The sequence below is a fragment of the Zootoca vivipara genome, chromosome 2 (genome assembly GCF_965207765.1).
Source record: "Zootoca vivipara chromosome 2, rZooViv2.hap1.1, whole genome shotgun sequence".
NCBI lineage: Eukaryota > Metazoa > Chordata > Lepidosauria > Squamata > Lacertidae > Zootoca > Zootoca vivipara.
Genome location: NC_142584.1, coordinates 121,555,428 through 121,577,716, shown reverse-complemented (window position 1 = coordinate 121,577,716; position 22,289 = coordinate 121,555,428). Strand labels below are relative to the sequence as shown.

The 22,289-nt window shown below is 45.8% G+C and overlaps 1 protein-coding gene across 1 annotated transcript in view; it reads right to left on the bottom strand.

Moving 5' to 3' along the window:
• The window catches only part of LOC118081212 (uncharacterized), a gene marked incomplete at its 5' end in the record, with an annotated part of 44,219 nt that overhangs the window by 16,192 nt on the left and 5,738 nt on the right, over positions 1-22,289 (bottom strand). Inside the window, 4 exon segments of the mRNA XM_088662574.1 lie at positions 2,291-3,909; positions 6,837-6,963; positions 9,113-9,195; positions 10,297-10,464. Of these exon segments, the coding sequence (XP_088518700.1) occupies positions 2,291-3,909; positions 6,837-6,963; positions 9,113-9,195; positions 10,297-10,464 (1,997 nt within the window).

Genomic DNA, 22,289 nt, shown 5'->3' with positions numbered 1-22,289 from the left:
GCTGAAAGCAGTATATTTAATTTTGCATAGGTGAAAGCGCATCTATATTTTGGAATTGTTAATTTTTGCAAACGTCTTGAAATGACCAGGTGAAGAAAAACCATACCATGGACAAAATCTCCTTATTGTGGCCAAATTATTCTGTCAATCAGTATCATATAGGCCCTGTCTATGGGGTCACGAAGAGTCGGACACGACTAAACGACTAAACAACAACAATAATTAAATTATTTGCTTTACTGAAGCCCAGTGCTAATAACTGTTGTGGTGATTTTGGTTGACAACTTTAGTCCTAGCGCTCTCAGGACAATCTTGCGATACTAAGGGTAGTAGATCGCTGGGGTTTAAATTTAGCCAAAGCCAATAATTGAATGCCCTATGCCAAATCTGTAATTCGACAGAGATTAGCCTCCAAGCGCAATGAAGCATTTGGAACACAGGATGGCACAGGGGGGAAATTGCCTTAGGAACTTAGACTGAACAGCTTCTATAAATCTGAGCCCCGTATAATAACTGTGCTAGGGGTTTAGCTTTAAACACTTCAAGGGCTGGTGGTGTGTGATTGCCACCTTTTGTATGGAAAAAAAGCATTATAGAATTTTGGCGCTTCAAGACACTTTTTCGTTTGCACATTTCTGATGCGCTCTCCATGACCCTGTTGACCGAAAAACAAGGCGGAAATATTTAAAGACTTTAACTTGTTCAATCAACTGATTCTCAATATACCATCTATGGGCCCTATAGTTTCTTGAAGACACCATGACTTTAGTTTTCTTGTAATTCACAGCCAGCTGTTCTCTTCGGCAGTATCCTGAGAATGCCCTCATCCATTCTTAGGCCCACTTTTGCTTGAGATAGAAGTACCACATCATCTGCGTATAGTAATATAGAAATGGCTTTTGTGGCCATTGGTAATCTGGAGATGTTAAACCCTGGACAATATCATTTATATATAAATTAAATATATAAATTAAACAATGCTCTTAACTCCCTTTGTGGCTGGTACGGATCCTGCGAGCTGCTCATTTGTAGAGCAACACACTTTCAGCACAGCGTTTTTATACAATAACAATAATCTTTTATCTATACTTGAAGAGTTCTGCTTATCCCACAGTCTTCTTCGAGAGATTGAATCGAATGCGGCTTTCAGACCAATGAAAGCCGTACATAGCACACCGCCTGGTTTCTTAACATACTTATCTATAAATTGGGCAAGTACAAAGCAATGGTCTATAGTGGATCCGCCTGATCTAATTCCTGCTCCATCGGGTTATCCAATCAACTAGCTTATTGTAAAGATGCTTTGCAGATAATCTGCTAATTACAGGTAGCAAACTAATTGGTCCATAACTGGCCGGAAGGCCCTTTGTAGAGTAAAGGGATTAGTGCAGCTGTGGCCCAAACTTCAGGAAATAACCCGGATGAATCGATAAATGAGAATATTACCACCAGGAGGGAGGCCCACCAGGCGATGTTAGATTCCAACAGTTCTGGGGGAAAATAGTCTATGCTGGGTGCTTTATTATTATTTAACTGTGAAGCAAGGTACTTGACCTCAATACAGTGGAACCTCGGTTTATGAACACCTCGGTTTATGAATTTTCGGTTTATGAACGCCGCGGACCCATCTGGAACGGATTAATTCGTTTTCCATTACTTTCAATGGGAAAGTTCGCTTCAGTTTATGAACGCTTCAGTTTATGAACAGACTTCCGGAGCCAATTACACCCATGCTTCAGTTTATGAACGCTTCAGTTTAAGTACTCCGCGGACCCATCTGGAACAGATTAATCCACTTTCCATTATTTTCAATAGGAAAGTTCGCTTCAGTTTATGAACGCTTCAGTTTAAGTACCCCGCGGACCGTCTGGAACAGATTAATCCATTTTCCATTACCTTCAATGGGAAAGTTCGCTTCAGTTTATGAACGCTTCAGTTTATGAACAGACTTCCGGAACCAATTGTGTTCATAAACCGAGGTACCACTGTACTGGAGGCCAGTATGGAAAAGTTTCCCAAAGATTCTGGCATTTGGTTGACCTCATCATCCTGCCCATGATAGAGTGAATGACAATACTGGATCCATTCATTGGGTCTGATAGTACACACTGGAACATTGCAAGCATTCTCCAGGAGGCCTGATGTTGTACTCCAGAAGAGGGAGATGTCCTTATCATGAGAGGCCTTTATTGAGATACGCCAACCATGTTTTTCTGCTTTCTGTTGTTTCCCCCCCCCCATCTTAGCAGAAGTTTCAAGCACCGATATCCTTCCCCAGTATGAATTTTTAAAAGGAGAGTGAGACTCCGCTTGAAATCGAAGCCGTTTCCACATCTCCGGCACTCAACTGGTTGCTCCCCGTGTGAGTGCCTTCATGTAAACTGAGGCTCTCCTTCCGACTGAAGCTCTTCCCACATTCGAAGCACTGAAATGGTTTGTGCCCAGTATGAATCCTCTGGTGGGAAGTAAGGTGTGTGCTCTGACTGAAGCTCTTCCCACATTCCAAGCACTGATAGGGTTTCTCCCCACTATGAATTCTTTGATGCAGCTGGAGACCGGTACTCTGTGCGAAGCTCTTTTCACAAACTAGGCATTGAAACGGTTTCTCCCCGCTGTGAATTCGTTGGTGGGTAGTTAGATTGCTCCTGTCGCGGAAGCTCTTCCCACACTCCAAGCACTGATAGGGTTTCTCGCCTGTATGAATTCTTTGATGGGCAGTGAGTTGGTTGTTCCGAGTGAAACTCTTCCCACACTCCAAGCACTCGTACGGTTTCTCCCCTGTGTGAGTTATCTGATGGAGAATGAGACCTGTGCTCTGTTTGAAGCTCTTTCCGCACTCTTGACATGGAAATGGTTTCTCCCCTGTGTGAATTCTCTGATGGGAAGTGAGACAGGTGCTCTGACGGAAGCTCTTTCCGCATTCCAAGCACTGGTACGGTTTCTCCCCTGTGTGAATTCTTAGATGGAGCATGAGACTAGTGCTCTGTGTGAAGCTCTTTCCACACTCCGGGCATTGAAATGGTTTCTGTCCCGTATGAATTCTCTGATGGGAAGCAAGATTCACCCTCTGACTGAAGCTCTTTCCGCATTCCAAGCAGGGAAATGGTTTCTGCCCTGTGTGAGTTCTCTGATGAGAAGTGAGATTCACCCTGCGACTGAAGTTCTTTCCACAGTCCAAGCACTGGTACGGTTTCTCCCCTGTATGAATTCTCTGATGGGAAGTGAGTTGATCCTTCCGACTGAAGCTCTTTCCGCATTCCAAGCACGGGTACGGTTTCTCCCCTGTATGAGTTCTTTGATGGAGCATGAGACTGGTGCTCTGTGTGAAGCTCTTTCCGCACTCTTGGCAGTGAAATGGTTTCTGCCCTGTATGAATTCTCTGGTGGGAGGTGAGATCACCCCTCTGGCGGAAGCACTTTCCACATTCCAAGCACTGATACGGTTTGTGGCCCGTATGAATTCTTTGATGGGAAGTGAGACTTTCCTTCCAACTGAAGTTTTTCCCACATTCCAAGCACTGATAGGGTTTCTCCCCAGTATGAATTCTCTGATGGGAAGTGAGAGCGGAACTACGAATGAAGCTCCTCCCACATTCTAAGCACTGATAGGGCCTCTCCCCTGTGTGAATTTTTTCGTGGGAAACAAGGTGGTCCTTTCGGCTGAAGCTCTTCCCGCATGTCAAGCACAGATATGGTTTCTCCCCCTTGTGCGTTCTGTCATGTGACGAGAGATTATCCTGCCAAATGAAGCTATTTATGCATTCCTGGTATTGATAGAGAAATCCAATGGGATTTATGTCATGGGAAGCAGAAAAGGAGCTCTGGCTGAAGTTCTCTCCACATTCCATATATGTATATGGCTCATCCACTGTGTAGATATTGTCAATCTCCCTTTCCAATTCATCACCACCTACAACAGAAAGACAAGGGGGAGGAAAGAGTAGACTCAACAGGTGATCAAGAGGACTAGAGAATAGAACCTAAGGTTAAGGTTTCACTGTTTAGGAATGTATCTCCCTTTTGTCTTTGCATTCATTTTTTGGTATATTTGTTTATTGAAAGAAATTACAATTAAATGATGGATGTAAAATATATTTCTTGGACTGTAAATGGATTGAACAGTAAGATGAAAAGAAACAAAACAGAGCACATATTAATGGGGGGAAAGGGACGTTATTTGTTTGCGAGAAACACACGTTGCCAGAAAACATAAGAGTCTTAATAAATAAAAAACTGGGTTCAGCATTTATCTCATCAGACAGGATAAAAAAAGAGGAGTGATAATATATGCGAACCCTAGATTATCTGAGGATAAAATGTTAGATTATGGGGTGGCCAACTCCCAAGAGACGGCGATCGACTCACAGTTTAAAAAGTGAGGTTTAAAACCCTTTTTGGGGTTTAAAACCCTTTTTGGGGTTTGGATCAAAGTTGTTGAGTTTTTTCAGGGAGGAGGTAAAATGTTGAGCTTTTTTTAGGGGAAGCCACAGTTATTCAGCCAATGATCTATCAGTGATCTACCAGTAGATCATGATCTACCTGTTGGACATGCCTGGATTATAATACTGAGATCTGAATGGAGGACCCTCATTAGAGTTAGGTAAAATGACTAGAGAAAAAAGAATCAAAGAAGACTTGCAATAACTATTTTTTCAATTAGTAGAAAATTTGATTTACAGGATATATGGAGGAGCAAAGACCCCAAAGAGAAAGAATTTACGCATTATTCAGATCAAAATAAATCCGCGGGGAGAATTGATGTGATATGGGTGACTAGTAGCCTAATCTTGAAAACCAAAAAAACCCAGAAATTCTACTTAGATTAATCTCAGACCATAATCCAGTTATTTTGGAACTGAGAGATGGAAGGAAAACAAGACAAAGATGGAGAATGAATGAAAACATCCTGATTGATAAAGAGATACTGGGGAAAAAGTGCAAAGCACCCTAAAAGAATTTTTTGAAACCAGTATAAGTGAAGAAATTAATATAAATACAATGTGGGATGCAGGAAAGGCAGTAATGAGGAGAATTATGGAGAAAGCTAGAGAGTTCCAGAAAAACGTCTACTTCTGCTTCATTGACTATGCAAAAGCCTTTGACTGTGTCAACCACAGCAAACTATGGCAAGTTCTTAAAGAAATGGGAGTGCCTGATCACCTCATCTGTCTCCTGAGAAATCTCTATGTGGGACAGGAAGCTACAGTTAGAACTGGATATGGAACAACTGATTGGTTCAAAATTGGGAAAGGAGTACGACAAGGTTGTATATTGTCTCCCTGCTTATTTAACTTATATGCAGAATTCATCAAGCGAAAGGCTGGACTAGATGAATTCCAAGCCAGAATTAAGATTGCCGGAAGAAATATCAACAACCTCAGATATGCAGATGACACAACCTTGATGGCAGAAAGTGAGGAGGAATTAAAGAACCTTTTAATGAGGGTGAAAGAGGAGAGCGCAAAATATGGTCTGAAGCTCAACATCAAAAAAACCAAGATCATGGCCACTGGTCCCATCACCTCCTGGCAAATAGAAGGGGAAGAAATGGAGGCAGTGAGATATTTTACTTTCTTGGGCTCCTTGATCACTGCAGATGGTGACAGCAGTCACAAAATTAAAAGGCGCCTGCTTCTTGGGAGAAAAGCAATGACAAACCTAGACAGCATCTTAAAAAGCAGAGATATCACCTTGCCGACAAAGGTCCGTATAGTTAAAGCTATGGTTTTTCCCAGTAGTGATGTATGGAAGTGAGAGCTGGACCATAAAGAAGGCTGATCGCCGAAGAATTGATGCTTTTGAATTATGGTGCTGGAGGAGACTCTTGAGAGTCCCATGGACTGCAAGAAGATCAAACCTATCCATTCTTAAGGAAATCAGCCCTGAGTGCTCACTGGAAGGACAGATCCTGAAGCTGAGGCTCCAATACTTTGGCCACCTCATGAGAAGAGAAAACTCCCTGGAAAAGACCCTGATGTTGGGAAAGATTGAGGGCACTAGGAGAAGGGGACGACAGAGGACGAGATGGCTGGACAGTGTTCTCGAAGCTACGAACATGAGTTTGACCAAACTGCGGGAGGCAGTGGAAGACAGGAGTGCCTGGCGTGCTATGGTCCATGGGGTCACGAAGAGTCGGACACGACTCAACAACTCAACAACAACGTTATGATTAATTTTTGCAAAAGACAAAAGAGTTATTATAATTAAATAAGTTAATACCAAGAAATGAAAAACATCTAAAGAAGGCAGTTAAGGAAATAATAAGAATAAAGAAGGCAGTTAAGGTGGTGGACAGAAGTCAACTCAAGAGACAAGAGTCTGTAATTCTAGAACAATGCGATTGAATGCTGGTGAAAGAGAACGGACGGAAGGGAGTTAGATGTGGGGCTTTACTATAGTTGTCACTTGCCTTTGTTGGCTGGTATTAACTGACACATATATATGGGAACCTGAGATTCCAAAAGCCTGGCTCTCTTCTGGGAGGGGTTTTGTTTGGCCCAATCATTGTCAGTTGACTCTCTGGTCAACCAAAACCTAACAGAAGCAAAAACAAAAAAACCTGGCAGAAGTTACTTCAACTTCCCTAATGACTCTGAAATCTACATTCTAAAAGGCCTGGGGACTTCAAACCAGCCTCATCTTTGTTTAAAGAGGCATAACTGGAGAAGAGAAAAAAGTCAATAGCCCTCCATTCAAGGTGAGCGCTGAGTGTATTAGAACCCCAGGTGCTGTAGGTGGCGCTGTTGGGCTCTACGCCATCCCAATAGTGGAGGCTCATCATATTGAGATCTGGATTGAATTTCAAAACTGATCTCATGATCCAGCAGGGAGCCCTACCGAGAGAGTCCACGATCCTATAATTCTCCTCCATGACCTCCATATGCAGAGCTCTCTGGTCAGGATCCAGCAACGCCCATTCCTCATCTGTGAAACGAACAGCGACATCTTCAAAGCTCACCAGACCCTGAAATAATAAATAAATAAATAAATACAAATTTATTATTTATACCCCGCCCATCTGCCTGGGTTTCCCCAGCCACTCTGGGCAGCTTCCAACAAACGTGCTGCGAGAAGCCAAGTTATAGGGAACCAGGCAGAGGGCCTTCTCGGTGGTGGCACTCACCCTGTGGAACGCCCTCCCATCAGATGTCAAAGAGATAAACAACTACCAGACTTTTGGGAGACATCTGAAGGCAGCCCTGTTTAGGGAAGCTTTTAATGTTTTAAACAGGGCTGCCTTCAGATGTCTTGTAAAAGTCTGGTAGTTGTTTTTCTCTGGCATCTGGTGGGAGGGCATTCCACAAGGTGGGTGCCACTACCGAGAAGGCCCTCTGCCTGGTTCCCTCTAACTTGGCTTCTCGCAGCGAGGGAACCGCCAGGAGGCCCTCGGCACTGGACTTCAGTGTCCGGGCAGAACGATGGGGGTGGAGACGCTCCTTCAGGTATACTGGACCGAGGCGCTACACATTGTTTTCTGCCTCTTAATTGCTGTCTTGTTTTGATGGGATTGTATTGCTGTACATTTCAATTACGGGAGTTTGTTACGACGTCTTTTACCTTCCAATTATGGGTCTTAATCTTTGTGCAAATGGGTGGAACTCCACATGGTGTTCTTCAAATCATTCTGTCTGCTCAAGCATCCCCGTTTGGGAGACAGAAAGATCCCTTCTCAACTCTCCCGGTCGCACCGCCTGATGCCCTAAAGCCAACTTCCAGGAGCGCCTGAGAGCCCAGAGAGGGGGAGGAGAGTGTGGAAAGCCCCGCTGTGCAATTGATGGGGCTGGTTAGGTGAATCGTGGCCACTCTTTTCTATGGTTTGTCAACTGCCTCGTGTTCGTATTTCTAATGGAATGTCACTGGGAATGCATTTTGCAGAGAATCAGTGGTACTGGGGTAAGGATTGGAGCTTGTCCATAATTCTTGCTGGTCAACTGCTGCCAGCCTAACAAGGGCTCCCCCCCCCCCCTGCGTTATGCGCAGCTTTGATAGAAGCAGAGAGTCACCTTGGCTTACCCCGCCCCTTGTCAGGGAGTGGGCAGAGGAGGAACGGTGGAGACGCCTCCCAAGCCTGACCCTTCCAGGGAGGAGGAAGAGGAAGACAGTATAGATTGACAACAGCGGTTTGAGGGAGGGTCACAGCTCAGAGGCAGGTGAGGGGGAAAGTTGGGAAATCGTGGGAGAGCCAGAACACCCGGCTGACACGTTGTCACTAGAAAGCATTCCAGACCCTCCATCTCCCAGAACCCGGTGAGCCTTAAAAGTAGGAGAGCAAAGAGCTCAGAGACAGAGGGCACGTAGCACCACCTGTATCCAGGGCAGCTGTCTCTCAGCTCCACCTGGTACACAGGCTGAGACCCTACCTGCCTGCAGACTGTCTCGCCAGAGTGGTGCATGCTCTAGTTATCTCTTGCTTGGACTACTGCAATGCACTCTACGTGGGGCTACCTTTGAAGGTGACCTGGAAACTACAACTAATCCAGAATGCAGCAGCTAGACTGGTGACTGGGAGCGGCCGCCGAGACCACATAACACCGGTCTTGAATCATCTACATTGGCTCCCAGTACGTTTCCAAGCACAATTCAAAGTGTTGGTGCTGACCTTTAAAGCCCTAAATGGCCTCGGTCCAGTATACCTGAAGGAGCGTCTCCACCTCCATCGTTCTGCCCGGACACTGAGGTCCAGTGCCGAGGGCCGTCTGGCAGTTCCCTCGTTGCGAGAAGCCAAGTTGCAGGGAACTAGGCAGAGGGCCTTCTCGGTGGTGGCGCCTGCCCTGTGGAACGCCCTCCCACCAGATGTCAAAAAGAAAAACAACTACCAGACTTTTATTAGAGGACATCTGAAGGTAGCCCTGTTTAGGGAAGCTTTTAATCTTTAAGAAATTAGTGGGCGGGGTATTCTTATTCTTAGGGAAGAATGAGGAAGCGGGAGAGACGGGGGTGGAGATTCACTTGGGACAACGCCATTATCCAAGAGGCTGGGTTCTATAGCCTCTCTCTCGGTAAGGACTGTAAGAAAGTTCTCCTTGTCTTTATTCTTTCTTGAGCAACCAGCCAGGAGCTACTGACTGCATCCTGACACCCCTCAGCCTCTCCACAAGTCTCCGTCCCCTTACCTGATCTGGTTCCAATCCTGCTGCATCCCCTTCGCCACCATGAAAAGACGGATGAAGGGGTCTTGCCAGCATCGTTCTCTCACCTGCGCACGCGAGAGAGAGAGAGGTAAGTGAGAAGCCATGATTGAATGCTTCTCTTGGGGGTGACAAAACACTAAAATAAACCACCGTGACAATCTCCCTGATACGAGATATATGTGCAAACTTATAACTAGTGAGGGCTATTCCAAATTATTTATCATGTATAATACTCCCAAATCAAAGTCAAACGAAGAAACTTAAATGCTTATAAAATAAACTATAAATCAATTCAGCTAATGAGGGGCCAGCTATTTTCTCGTTTCATCGGAGCTATCTTCCTCAGAGGGAAAAGATTCGAGATAGGTTTTTAATATCTTATTGTTTGAATAATATCAAAATGAGCCAAACTCTCCACTGCAATTATGCTAAACTTTAAAAAAGGTAAAAGGGACCCCTGACCATCAGGTCCAGTCGCGACTTTGGGGTTGCGCGCTCATCTCGCATTATTGGCTGAGGAACCGGCGTACAGCTTCCAGGTCATGTGGCCAGCATGACAAAGCCGCTTTGGGCAAACCAGAGCAGCACATGGAAACGCCGTTTACCTTCCCGCTGTAGCGGTTCCTATTTATCTACTTGCATTTTGACGTGCTTTCGAACTGCTAGGTTGGCAGGAGCTGGGACCAAGCAACAGGAGCTCACCCCGTCACAGGGATTTGAACCGCCGACCTTCTGATCAGCAAGCCCTAGGCTCAGTGGTTTAACCCACAGCGCCACCTGGGTCCCTATGCTAAACTTTAACAAAGACTAAATCAAACTGAGCAGTCTGGGAATTACCCCAAAAAAGGTTAAAGTTATTTCTTTATGAGGTTCGACAACCTACAAAGATATTTAATGAAAAGGAAATTCTATTCTTGCAAGAATAAAACTCTGACTGGGGGTGAAGCAGGGCATCTCTTAAGTGCCTTAGAAAAACTGTCACCTACAGAGTGCAACTTGACATTTGTACCCATTTCACATTTTGTTGTGTAAAAATAAATCTCACCTCTTCTGGGCTCTTGGCCCTAAATTTCTCCCCCCCCCCTGCCCATGAAAAAGATGAAAAGAACCAATGGATTAGTTTCAAAATCAACAAAATGTGACAGAAAAAGCTCATTCCTCCTTACCCAGTGGCCACTCTCTGGTGTCCAAGGGGGTCTCCTCTGCATCAGAGGAATCGGGACCCATTTCTGAGAGCTGATCCGTTCCCTGAAAGAGCAACAAAGATTCAAAAGAGAGAATGGGGAGGAGGATCAGAAAAAGGAAAGGCAGGTGCCAAACCTTCAGGGGGTATCAGGTCTCATTCCTTGGAAGCTTTTTGAAAAAGATGGGCCATGAGTAGAGCAATTTGGGACCCCCCTCCCTCATGTTCAGAGGCCCTTGGAAGTCTCTCTCACCTGCTTTCTCTCTTCCTGCTTCCTCTCCTCTGCCTGACTCAGGAGGAATCCTTCAGCCAGGGCCACCGCCTGGGAACTGGTCTCCGCTCCGCATTCCCGCACCCAGCTCTCCATCTCCGGTGGAACGACAGCCAGGAACTGCTCCAAGATCACCAGGTCCAGCATCTCAGCTTTCGTGTGCCTTTCTGGCTTCAGCCACTGATGGTCTAGTCGGTAGAACTGGCTGCAAACCTCACGGGGTCCTTTGGCCTCCTGGTGGCAGAACTGCTTGAGCTGCTGGCTCGGCACATCGGAGCAAAGAGTGTCTTCCTCACCCAGGATCCTTTGCATGGAGTTTTGCCAGGATCCCCCACTGCTCCCAGTTTGGGTGGCACGGCTTCTTCCCGCTTCAGGGCCAGCTGAGTCTTGCTCCTCCATCTGTGCTCTCAGGAAGTCTCAAAGAGATCGGAAGGAGCCCCTTGGTCTCCTGCCACGTTCTGTCTGTTGAAATCAGGCGCTAGCAATTCGGACAAAACAAATCCATTGTTCTGTTATATAATTGAATCACGGTCAGGAGAAAACGTTCCCTAGGAACCAGGGGTGTAACATACCACAGCCCAGATCCTGAGCTCTTTTTTAATTTAAAAAAAAAGGACAGAAGGAAGGAAGAGAAGTAAGCCTCTAGCCCAGGCATCCCCAAACTTCGGTCTTCCAGATGTTTTGGACTACAATTCCCATCATCCCTAACCACTGGTCCCGTTAGCTAGCATCTGGAGGGCCGCAGTTTGGGGATGCCTGCTCTAGCCCTCCCAGAAGGAAAGTGACCAAAATTATTTCATGGTAATTATGTTGTAGTATGGAGTAGCAAGGAGTAATTTATGTACTTAAGAAGAACATTTTGCCTAAAATGTTGTTTTTATTCCAGACAAACCTGATAATAATTTATGCAGGATGGTTCAAACAAAGGAGCTCTCAAGGTTTACCTGGCAGGGGAAGAAGCCCAGAATTAAGTATAAAATGTTAACAGATATTTAATAAGACAAATGTCCACGAAGGGTTTCTTAATCATGTTGCAAGAAGAATGGTATATGGGTGAGATATAAGAATTTGCTGGAAAGAACCACCCCATTATGGTTTTCCCCTATTGAAACAAGTACACAAATGAAAACAAACCCAGCTGGGGAAACCCAGCCAGATGAGCGGGGTATAATTAAAATATCATCATCATCATCATCACTCCACCACACTCCTTGGTAGCAAATTCCACTGTCGAACAGCTCTTACTGTCAGGAAGTTCTTCCTAATGTTTAGGTGGAATCTTCTTTCTTGTAGCAATGGATTCAAGCTACAAGAAAGAAGATTCCACCTAAACATTAGGAAGAACTTCCTGACAGTAAGAGCTGTTCGACAGTGGAATTTGCTGCCAAGGAGTGTGGTGGAGTCTCCTTCTTTGGAGGTCTTTAAGCAGAGGCTTGACAGCCATATGTCAAGAATGCTTTGATGGTGTTTCCTGCTTGGCAGGGGGTTGGTCTGGATGGCCCTTGTGGTCTCTTCCAACTCTAGGATTCTATAATCATCATCATGCAAACAAAATGGGTAAACTATATATCTTAATTTATGTGAATTATTCTTTTAAGCTTAAAAAGTTAGACGATATTAAGGATTAGGTTAATGGTGGTTGAAACAAAATTTTAAAAATCCTAGCACCTTAGAGACCAACTAAGTTTGTTACTGGTATGAGCTTTCGCGTGCATGCACACTTCTTCAGGTACACTGAAGCAGAAGTCACCAGACCCTTGTTTTTAGCCATCTCACCCCTTGCTTTTTCCTGTAAGACCAATTGCAGTCCTTAACAGTCATCAACAGGGTTTACCACACCTACCAGCCAATCACCCATTCCCACCCCCCTTCTGAGTAATACCCCTCCCCACCCTCTCACTATATATAAGGGTCTGGTGACTTCTGTCTCTAAGGTGCTACTGGAAGGATTTTTTAAAATTTTGTTTCGACTACTGCAGACCAACACGGCTATCTACCTGTAACTAGTTAACGGTGGTTATTTAAGAAAGATACAGTAACTATCTTTTAAGAGTAAAGCTCTGTTAAACTACTTCTGGAATGGGAAACCAAGGATGAAATGGTGAAAGCTGCAATGAGATGGGGGACACAATATATGAAGCTGGTTTATAGATGTTATTTAACACCAAATAAGCTGCCCCAAATGTACAAGGCTAATTCAAGCATGTTTTGAAAGTGTAAAATGTCAGAAAGAACTTTTTTTTCCTATGTGGTGGGCTTGTAAAAAAAAAAAACAAGGAAGAGACCCTCACCCCCAGACTCTGCCTGAGCTACAGTTCCCAGTTCCCTGGCAAGAAGGGTGGGTGTGTAAAACACTCTGGGAATTGTAGTTCCTTCCTTCCCTCTCAGGTATCCCAGTTGGGAATTCCTTCTCCCCAATTGCTCACCTCCCAGTCTTTAATGGAGCCTTGGGCACCTGAGAAATGTGTTTTCGTGACCCAGCCATTTCCTGTGGCTGTGCTTGGTTTTAACTCTTTTCAATATGGAATTGTAAAATGGTTGTAAGATGCAGCCGTAGAAATACAAGAATAAATGATAACAGCCCATATAAAAGCTCCTGCATTGAAATATTCCAAAAACAAAGGAAAGAGACAACACAAAATGATACATCTATGCATAGTATTTCTAACATTTAACAACTTCAAAGATGCGCCCCCTGTAATTTCCGTAACACACACACACACACCTGCCACCTGCGCTGCATTTGAAAAGCTGGATCAGGCCACTTTAAAAAGTCCTGACTTCCTCCAAAGAATTGTGTCCAGAAGAGGGCAACCAAAATGGTCAAAGGCCTGGAAACAATGCCTTATGAGGAACGGCTTAGGGAGCTGGGTATGTTTAGCCTGGAGAAGGTTAAGGGGTGATATGATAGCCATGTTCAAATATATCAAAGGATATCATATAGAGGAGGGAGAAATATTGTTTTCTGCTGCTCCAGAGAAGCGGACACGGAGCAATGGATTCAAACTACAAGAAAGACGATTCCACCTCAACATTAGGAAGAACTTCCTGACAGTAAGAGCTGTTCGGCAGTGGAATTTGCTGCCAAGGAGTGTGGTGGAGTCTCCTTCTTTGGAGGTCTTTAAGCAGAGGCTTGACAGCCATATGTCAAGAATGCTTTGATGGTGTTTCCTGCTTGGCAGGGGGTTGGACTGGATGGCCTTTGTGGTCTCTTCCAACTCTAGGATTCTAGGATTCCTGGGTACTGTAGTTTGTTCAGGATGTGGAGAGTGGGCATGAGACTCCACCCCCCCCCACCCCTTCCAGACTCAAAGCTACAATTTCCAGAGTGTTTTACGCATCCACCCTTCTTGCCAGAGAACTGGGAACTGTAGCTCCGGCAGAGAGTCTTGGGGGAGGGGGGGTTGAGGGTCTCTCCCATCCACTCTCAGCAATGGGGAGGGAGGGAGGGGCTGCCCCCCCGCCTGATTTCTCTTCCAGCAACCCAGCCAGAAGAGCTGCCACGTCATGGGTGGGGGTGGGGTGGGGGCTCTTCCTGAAGGCCTCTCCTGCCTCGATGGTGAGACAGACCTGGGGCAGGAGGGGAGCGCAAGGAGCAAGAGAAGCAAGGGGGGGGGACAGGGCTTTATGTGCAGCCTCCCCCCCCCCAAAGACCCCTCCGTCCCCAATGGGGCAAGCGATAGCCGGGTGCCAAGCAAGAAGAGCGGGGCAGAGCCCTGGCCCCCTCTCCCCCTCCCTGGCTTCTCTGCACCCAAATTGGGGGCACCCCATGCATGATTTGACCAGCCCCCCCGGCACCCTCCCCCCCCTGCAGGCAGCCCTGGGACCCCCACCTCCCCATTGTACCCGGAGGGAAACTGGAAAGGGAGGCCAGACTCACCCCCAGGTAGAGAGAGGGAGACGGAAGCAGGGAGGGGCCTTGGCCAGGGAGGACTTTGCCCCCCCCCGCACCTCCACTTCCTGTCCTCTCTAGGAATCCAGCTCTGTTCCTCTTAACCTTAGTCACGCTGGCCACATGACCCGGAAGCTGTCAGAGGTCAGAAGCAGGAGCTGCAGCAGCTGGAAGGGGAGGAAAAGCCTCTCTCTCTCTCTCTCTCTCTCTCTCTCTCTCTCTCTCTCTCTCTCTCTCTCTCTCTCTCTCCCCCTCCCCCCCCCCAAAGGAAGGAGCTGGGGATGTTTAGCCTGGAAAAGAGGAGACCGAGATTTTCCAGTATCTCAAGGGCTGTCATATGGAAGAGGAAACAAAATAGAAAAAATCCTTCCAGTAGCACCTTGGAGACCAACTAGGTTTGTCATAGGTATGAGCTTTCGTGTGCATGCACACTTCTTCAGATACACTGAAACAGAAGTCACCAGACCCTTATGTATAGTCAGAGGGTGGGGAATGTGTTGTATAGGACATTCTATACAAGATCTCAAAGTAGCTGTTTTATTACAGAAAAATTTCAGAAACAGACTGGAAAGAGAAGTTGCTGAATTGCAACTCATTACCAAGCTTAAAGGGACCCAGGTGGCGCTGTGGTTAAACCACTGAGCCTAGGGCTTGCTGATCAGAAGGTCGGCGGTGCGACGGGGTGAGCGCCCGTTGCTTGGTCCCAGCTCCTGCCAACCTAGCAGTTCGAAAGCACGTCAAAATGCAAGTAGATAAATAGGAACCGCTACAGCGGGAAGGTAAACGACATTTCCATGTGCTGCTCTGGTTTGCCAGAAGCGGCTTTGTCATGCTGGCCACATGACCTGGAAGCTATACGCCGGCTCCCTCAGCCAATAATGCGAGATGAGCGCACAACCCCAGAGTTGGTCACGACTGGACCTAATGGTCAGGGGTCCCTTTACCTTTTTACCAAGCTTAAAACCATGGAGAGACCTGGTCTGAATAAGGACCCTGGATTCTTATCTCATTATACATGATCAAGCTTTCTTTAGCACCTCAGTCCTTGCTTTTTCCTGCAAGACCAATTTTTCCTGCAAGACCAATTGCAGTCATTAACAGTCATTAACAGTCATCTACAGGTTCACCACTCCTATCAGCCAATCACCCATTCCCACCCCCCTTCTGAGTAATACCCCTCCCCACCTTCTGACTATACATAAGGGTCTGGTGACTTCTGTTTCAGTGTATCTGAAGAAGTGTGCATGCACACGAAAGCTCATACCTATGACAAACTTAGTTGGTCTCTAAGGTGCAACTGGAAGGGTTTTTTTTTATTTTGTTTCAACTACAGCAGACCAACACGGCTTGTTGTTGTTGTTGTTTAGTCGTTTAGTCATGTCCGACTCTTCGTGACCCCATGGACCATAGCAAGCCAGGCACTCCTGTCTTCCGCTGCCGCCCACAGATTGGTCAGACTCGTGTTCGTAGCTTTGAGAACACTCTAAGGTGCTAATGGAAGGATTTTAAAATATTTTGTTTTAACTACAGCAGCCCAACACGGCTACCTACTCGTAACTAGAAACATGGGAGAGGGAACAGGCTTGTTTTCACCTGCTCTGGAGGGGAGGACTAAAAAAGGAGACTTTGAAATGGCATCAGGAAGAACTTTCTCACATTAAGAACTGTTTGACAGTGGAACAGTCTCCCTAGGGCAGGCATCCCCAAACTTGGCCCTCCAGATTTTTTGGGACTACAATCCCCATCATCCCTGACCACTGGTCCTGTTAGCTAGGGATGATGGGAGTTGTAGGCCAAAACATCTGGAGGGCCGAGTTTGGGGATGCCTGCCCCAGGGAGATGGTGGACTCTCCTTCCTTGGAGGGTTTTAAGCACAGCTTGGATGGCCATCTGCCCTGGATGCTTTAGCTAAAATTACTGCATTGCAGGGGGTTGGACTAGCTGGCCCTCGGGGGTCCCTTATAAATACATACTTTCAAGTACTTGGATCCCAATTAATCTACTAGTACTAACCAGGCCCAGAAACGCTGCTCGTGTTTCATTGTCTGCTCAGGGACAGTTTTTAAACTGGAAAGGCACCCAGTTATAGAAAAAGTCCCAATTTGTTTGATAAGGTACACAGTTAAGACAGCAGAAAGCTCCTCTGCAAATAGTCCCCAAATCTTTCCTTTGTGGGAATGTCAATAGAGCTCCAAATATTAGCTCGTCATCAGCTATCATGAGGATTCATCTTGACAGCATTAAGCCTGAGCCTTTTAATCTGTTTTTAATCTGTTGGGAGCCAGCCACAACGGTTGGGGAAACCCAGCCATATGGACAAGGTATAACTAATTGTTATTTTATTATTATTATTTCTGCCTCTCCCTTTGCTGGGACTTGGAGCTGATCCTGCTTCTCTGACAACATACTTGATGTCACAATGTTAATGGCACAGCAGGATTCAGCCTCGGCCAAATCCACAGCGACACCAGTGGGTGGGGAAACCTCTGCAGCTAGGTTCTCAACAGCCTGACACTCTAACCCAGGCACCCCCAAACTTCGGCCCTCCAGATGTTTTGGACTACAATTCCCATCATCTCTGACTGCTGGTCCTGTTAGCTAGGGGTCATGGGAGTTGTAGGCCAAAACATCTGGAGGGCCGAAGTTTGGGGATGCCTGCTCTAACCCATTGTTGCTGTTCTTTACAGTGGTACCACCTTTTACCCATAGATCTCAGGGTGGTTTGCAACATTAAAAAATGTTGGAGATGAAGCAAAACAGAAATACATGCTGTATACAGGGAATTGCTGGATTTTCCGGGCTTGGGGGGGGGAGAGCAGAGCCAAACTGAAATCAATGGAAAATGTTGAGAGAAAAGAATGGTTTATCGGGCCAAACCTCACAATTTGGAAAAGAACTACAAAACAAAGAGAAACTTTTGTCTGCAGCAGTGAGTTCCGCAGCCTCAGGTGTTAAAATAGGAGGGGCATTCTGGCTGAAAATGGATACAAGCAGAGATATTCTACATCCCTGTTACTGATTAAGACAGCAGGTGGTTCCAGCAGCCTCCAGGTCAAGTCAAATAGTCCCCTTTGTCTCTCCCAGTTTGCCAATGCACGGAGACTGGGGGGGGGGGTATTGTCCCCTGGATGGTTTTGAGTTTGGGGCTCCAGAGTCAGGAAGGTAAGATTTAACACCTGTCAAGTGTGGCAAGGCACGGATGACCTACAAACTACAAGAAAGAAGATTCCACCTAAACATTAGGAAGAACTTCCTGACAGTAAGGGCTGTTCGGCAGTGGAATTTGCTACCAAGGAGTGTGGTGGAGTCTCCTTCTTTGGAGATCTTTAAGCAGAGGCTTGACAGGCATATGTCAAGAATGCTTTGATGGTGTTTCCTGCTTGGCAGGGGGTTGGACTGGATGGCCCTTGGGGTCTCTTCCAACTCTAGGATTCTATGATTCTAGGCTTGGCCTCCCTCCTCTGGTGTGTTGGAAATTTGATAATTGGTCTTGAACAGGTTGCTAGGCAACAGAAAAAGTGCCCAGCAACAGGAGAGTATATTAAGGGCATGTGGTCAACAAGAGTGGAGTGGAGAGTGTAAAGTGTCAGTGTGTGAATGAGCATGAGTCAGCATTAGGCCTCTGGCCAGGTGGCTGGAAGAGGAGAAAATTGTGTTACCTTCTTTGTATTCAACCAATGTAAATAATGCAGGGACGCAGGTGGCGCTGAGGTCTAAACCACTGAGCTTAGGGCCAGGGGCATAAGAAGGGGGGCGGGGGGCGGTTTGCCCCATGTGCCATCACAGAGGGGGGTTGACAAATAATCAAGGAACAATTATTGACCTACTAGGGCGGTTCATAAAAAACTTTTTTTTTAAAAAAAAATGCCTGCTCCTAAGGTCTTATCTTACTACACTAGGGATTATATAGCAATATATGAAATTTCATGCCTATCAGTTAATATATTGACCCTCCTCCATAGAATCATAGAATAGAATCATAGAATCATAAGAGTTGGAAGAGACCACCAGGGCCATCCAGTCCAACCCCCTGCCAAGCAGGAAACACCATCAAAGCATTCTTGACATATGGCTGTCAAGCCTCCGCTTAAAGACCTCCAAAGAAGGAGACTCCACCACACCACTCTCCTTGGCAGCAAATTCCACTGCTGAACAGCTCTTACTGTCAGGAAGTTCTTCCTAATGTTTAGGTGGAATATTCTTTCTTGAAGTTTGAATCCATTGCTCCCTGTCCGCTTCTCTGGAGCAGCAGAAAACAACCTTTCTCCCTCCTCTATATGACATCCTTTTATATATTTGAACATGGCTATCATATCACCCCTTAACCTTCTCTTCTCCAGGCTAAACATGCCCAGCTCCCTAAGCCGTTTCTCATAAAGCATCGTTTCCAGGCCTTTGACCATTTTGGTTGCCCTCTTCTGGACAGGTTCCAGCTTGTCGGTATCCTTCTTGAACTGTATTTTCCATGAAAATAGCTGTTTCCTTGGCCGTTTTCCTATGTCATGAAGGCTGAAATTTCAATTCAGTGGAGCAGGGTCAAGATATTAACTGATATGCATGAAATTTTTAAAACTCCCCTAAACATCAATCTCTAACTTTTGTCTTCTGGTTTTCCTGTTGGTATTCTGTCTCTCACAGCTACAATAAACCTACCATTAAAATGATGGACTGGTCATTTCTTCGTCAGGGGGCAAACGGGCAAATTTAGCAGGGGATCAAATACTCCCCCCCCCCTGTAGAGTTTAACTTCTGGATAAAACTCTGAAAAAGTGACTTGAAATGTACAGCATGTTAATATTTGAAGGAGAACTACATGAAAATGATTCACATATAGCATTTAACTCTGAGTATGCTTGCTATACTCAGGTGGACCCAGGTGGCGCTGTGGTTAAACCACTGAGCCTAGGGCTTGCTGATCAGAAGGTCGGCGGTTCGAATCCCTGTGACGGGGTGAGCTCCCGTTGCTCGGTCCCAGCTCCTGCCAACCTAGCAGTTCGAAAGCACGTCAAAATGCAAGTAGATAAATAGGAACCGCTACAGCGGGAAGGTAAACGGCGTTTCCATGTGCTGCTCTGGTTTGCCAGAAGCGGCTTTGTCATGCTGGCCACATGACCTGGAAGCTGTACGCCGGCTCCCTCGGCCAATAATGCGAGATGAGCGCGCAACCCCAGAGTCGGTCACGACTGGACCTAATGGTCAGGGGTCCCTTTACCTTTACCTTATGCTTGCTATATACAAGGCAGAATCAGATAAGTGCTGGAGATGCAAAGAGGCGGAGGGAACGTTCTTTCATATGTGGTGGACATGTAAAAGGGTAAGAGAGTACTGGGAAATGATCCATAATGAACTGAACATAAATGTTTTAAAGTACTTCCCCCCCCCCAAAAAAAGTCCTTTCTGCTGGAGATAATTTAGACTGAAATTCCTAGGTGTCCAAAAAGGTTATTCAAGGCACAAATACAGGATGGGTGACACCTGGCTTGAGAGCGGTACATGTGAAAAGGATCTAGGAGTCTTGGTAGACTACAGACTTGACATGCGTCAACAGTGTGATGCAGCAGCTCAAAAAGCCAATGCAGTTCTGGGCTGCATCAATAGGAGTGTAGCATCTAGATCAAGGGAAGTAATAGTCCCACTGTATTCTGCTCTGGTCAGACCTCACCTGGAGTACTGTGTCCAGTTCTGGGCACCACAGTTCAAGAAGGATACTGACAAGCTGGAACGTGTCCAGAGGAGGGCAACCAAAATGGTCAAAGGCCTGGAAACGATGCCTTAGGAGGAACGGGTTAGGGAGCTGGGTATCTTTAGCCTGGAGAAGAGAAGGTTAAGGGGTGATATGATAGCCATGTTCAAATATATAAAAGGATGTCATATAGAGGAGGGAGAAAAATTGTTTTCTGCTGCTCCAGAGAAGCGGACATGGAGCAATGGATTCAAACTACAAGAAAGAAGATTCCACCTAAACATTAGGAAGAACTTCCTGACAGTAAGAGCTATTCGGCAGTGGAATTTGCTACCAAGGAGTGTGGTGGAGTCTCCTTCTTTGGAGGTCTTTAAGCAGAGGCTTGACAGGCATATGTCAAGAATGCTCTGATGGTGTTTCCTGAATGGCAGGGGGTTGGACTGGATGGCCCTTGTGGTCTCTTCCAACTCTATGATTCTATGTATGCCGCTACTGCGGCCCATGTTTCGCTACCCCCCAAATGGAAAACGAGTGAGGTCCCACCAAAGAAGAATGGCAACTTGACAGAATATGCACAACTTTCAACTTGGGAGTCAGGAGGTGTGATCTTTGAATTCATGTGCAGAAACAAGAGTAGGGGTCAAAGAGAGAGGGTGTTCCCAGCATGCTTCACTGCTTCAGCTGACTCCCAAGTCCAGTTGTGATCCAAGGAAGAGGTTGCAGAGAGCTGCTATGACTAGATGGCCCTTGGGGGTCCCTGGCAACTCTCATTTCCATGCTTCTATGCAATAGCTCCTTATTTTGGCTGGAAGAAGTCCTTTATTTATTGCAAGCATTCCACACATAAAAAGGCTCCACAAGAATAAGAAAACATCTCAGTGGTTTACTAGAAATGTTAAAATTGTAAATTAAAAATAAATTCCACAGCTAAATTAAAATAAAAACAGCAAACATGTTAAAATTAGCAGTGTTAAGATGAAAACATATCTACATCTCTGTGTCTGGAAAGTCTTGCTTGTTTACAGTGGTCTTTTAAATAAATTACAAATTGGCTCCATGCTTTAAAAAAATACTTGATCTTCCTAGTTTCGGATCTTCCCCATCAGTTTTGCCATCTCCACATACTCCAGTTAAAGAGTTAAAATCTTATGATACTTATGGTTATATAACAGATGGATAATGGTAAAAGATGCAGAAAATTTGATCTTAAACATGGAAGCCATGGAGGGGAAGGAGGTCCGAAGGCTCAAAAGAACCTCATATTTCAATGTTTGAAATGGTTATGTTAAAATGTATAAAATTATCACAGAACTTTCAAAGCATATTGTAATATATTATAATGTTACAATAGAGACCTCCACATTCAGTAATAGCTGGGGGGGGGGTAGACAGGATACACATAGGCTAAAGTTATACTGTATAGACAAAAGTTGTACTTTTCAAAATCTGGAGAAGACTTCTTGGGAGTGTTAGAACCGACAGTATGTGGTGCACAAGGCCTTATGTGGAGAGAGAGGTGAGTCCTTGGCTAGAGACCCTGCAAGCTTCCAGTCTAGTTTCATGAACACCTCGTCCATTGTGACACTCTCAGTTAACACTGGGACAGAAGGAGAACAGGGTCACCTCCTTGAGGAACATATGCGAGACCCTGACAAAAATGTCCCTCTGGTCAAGATCTGGTGCTCTGTCCACACGGCATGGGAAAGGGTGTCTGATGCTGCCCCTGGATGTTGTTCCGTCTAAACCTCCTTCCATGCACTTGTTGGCTACTTTAATAATTGACAGAGGACGGCAGCAACAGAATTCTTGACTTAACCTTCTCGCAGAGGTAAGCCTTACATGACAGTAAGAGCTGTTTGACAGTGGAATTTGCTGCCAAGGAGTGTGGTGGAGTCTCCTTCTTTGGAGGTCTTTAAGCAGAGGCTTGACAGGCATATGTCAAGAATGCTTTGATGGTGTTTCCTGCTTGGCAGGGGGTTGGACTGGATGGCCCTTGTGGTCTCTTCCAACTCTAGGATTCTATGATTCTACGTGTGGCTTTTCTAGGAAGTGTCCTGTGTGTATTCAGCAAACACCAGGAAGAGCTTGAAGCTGACACCACCTGCTTATGCTGAGGATGTCAGCGGTGGT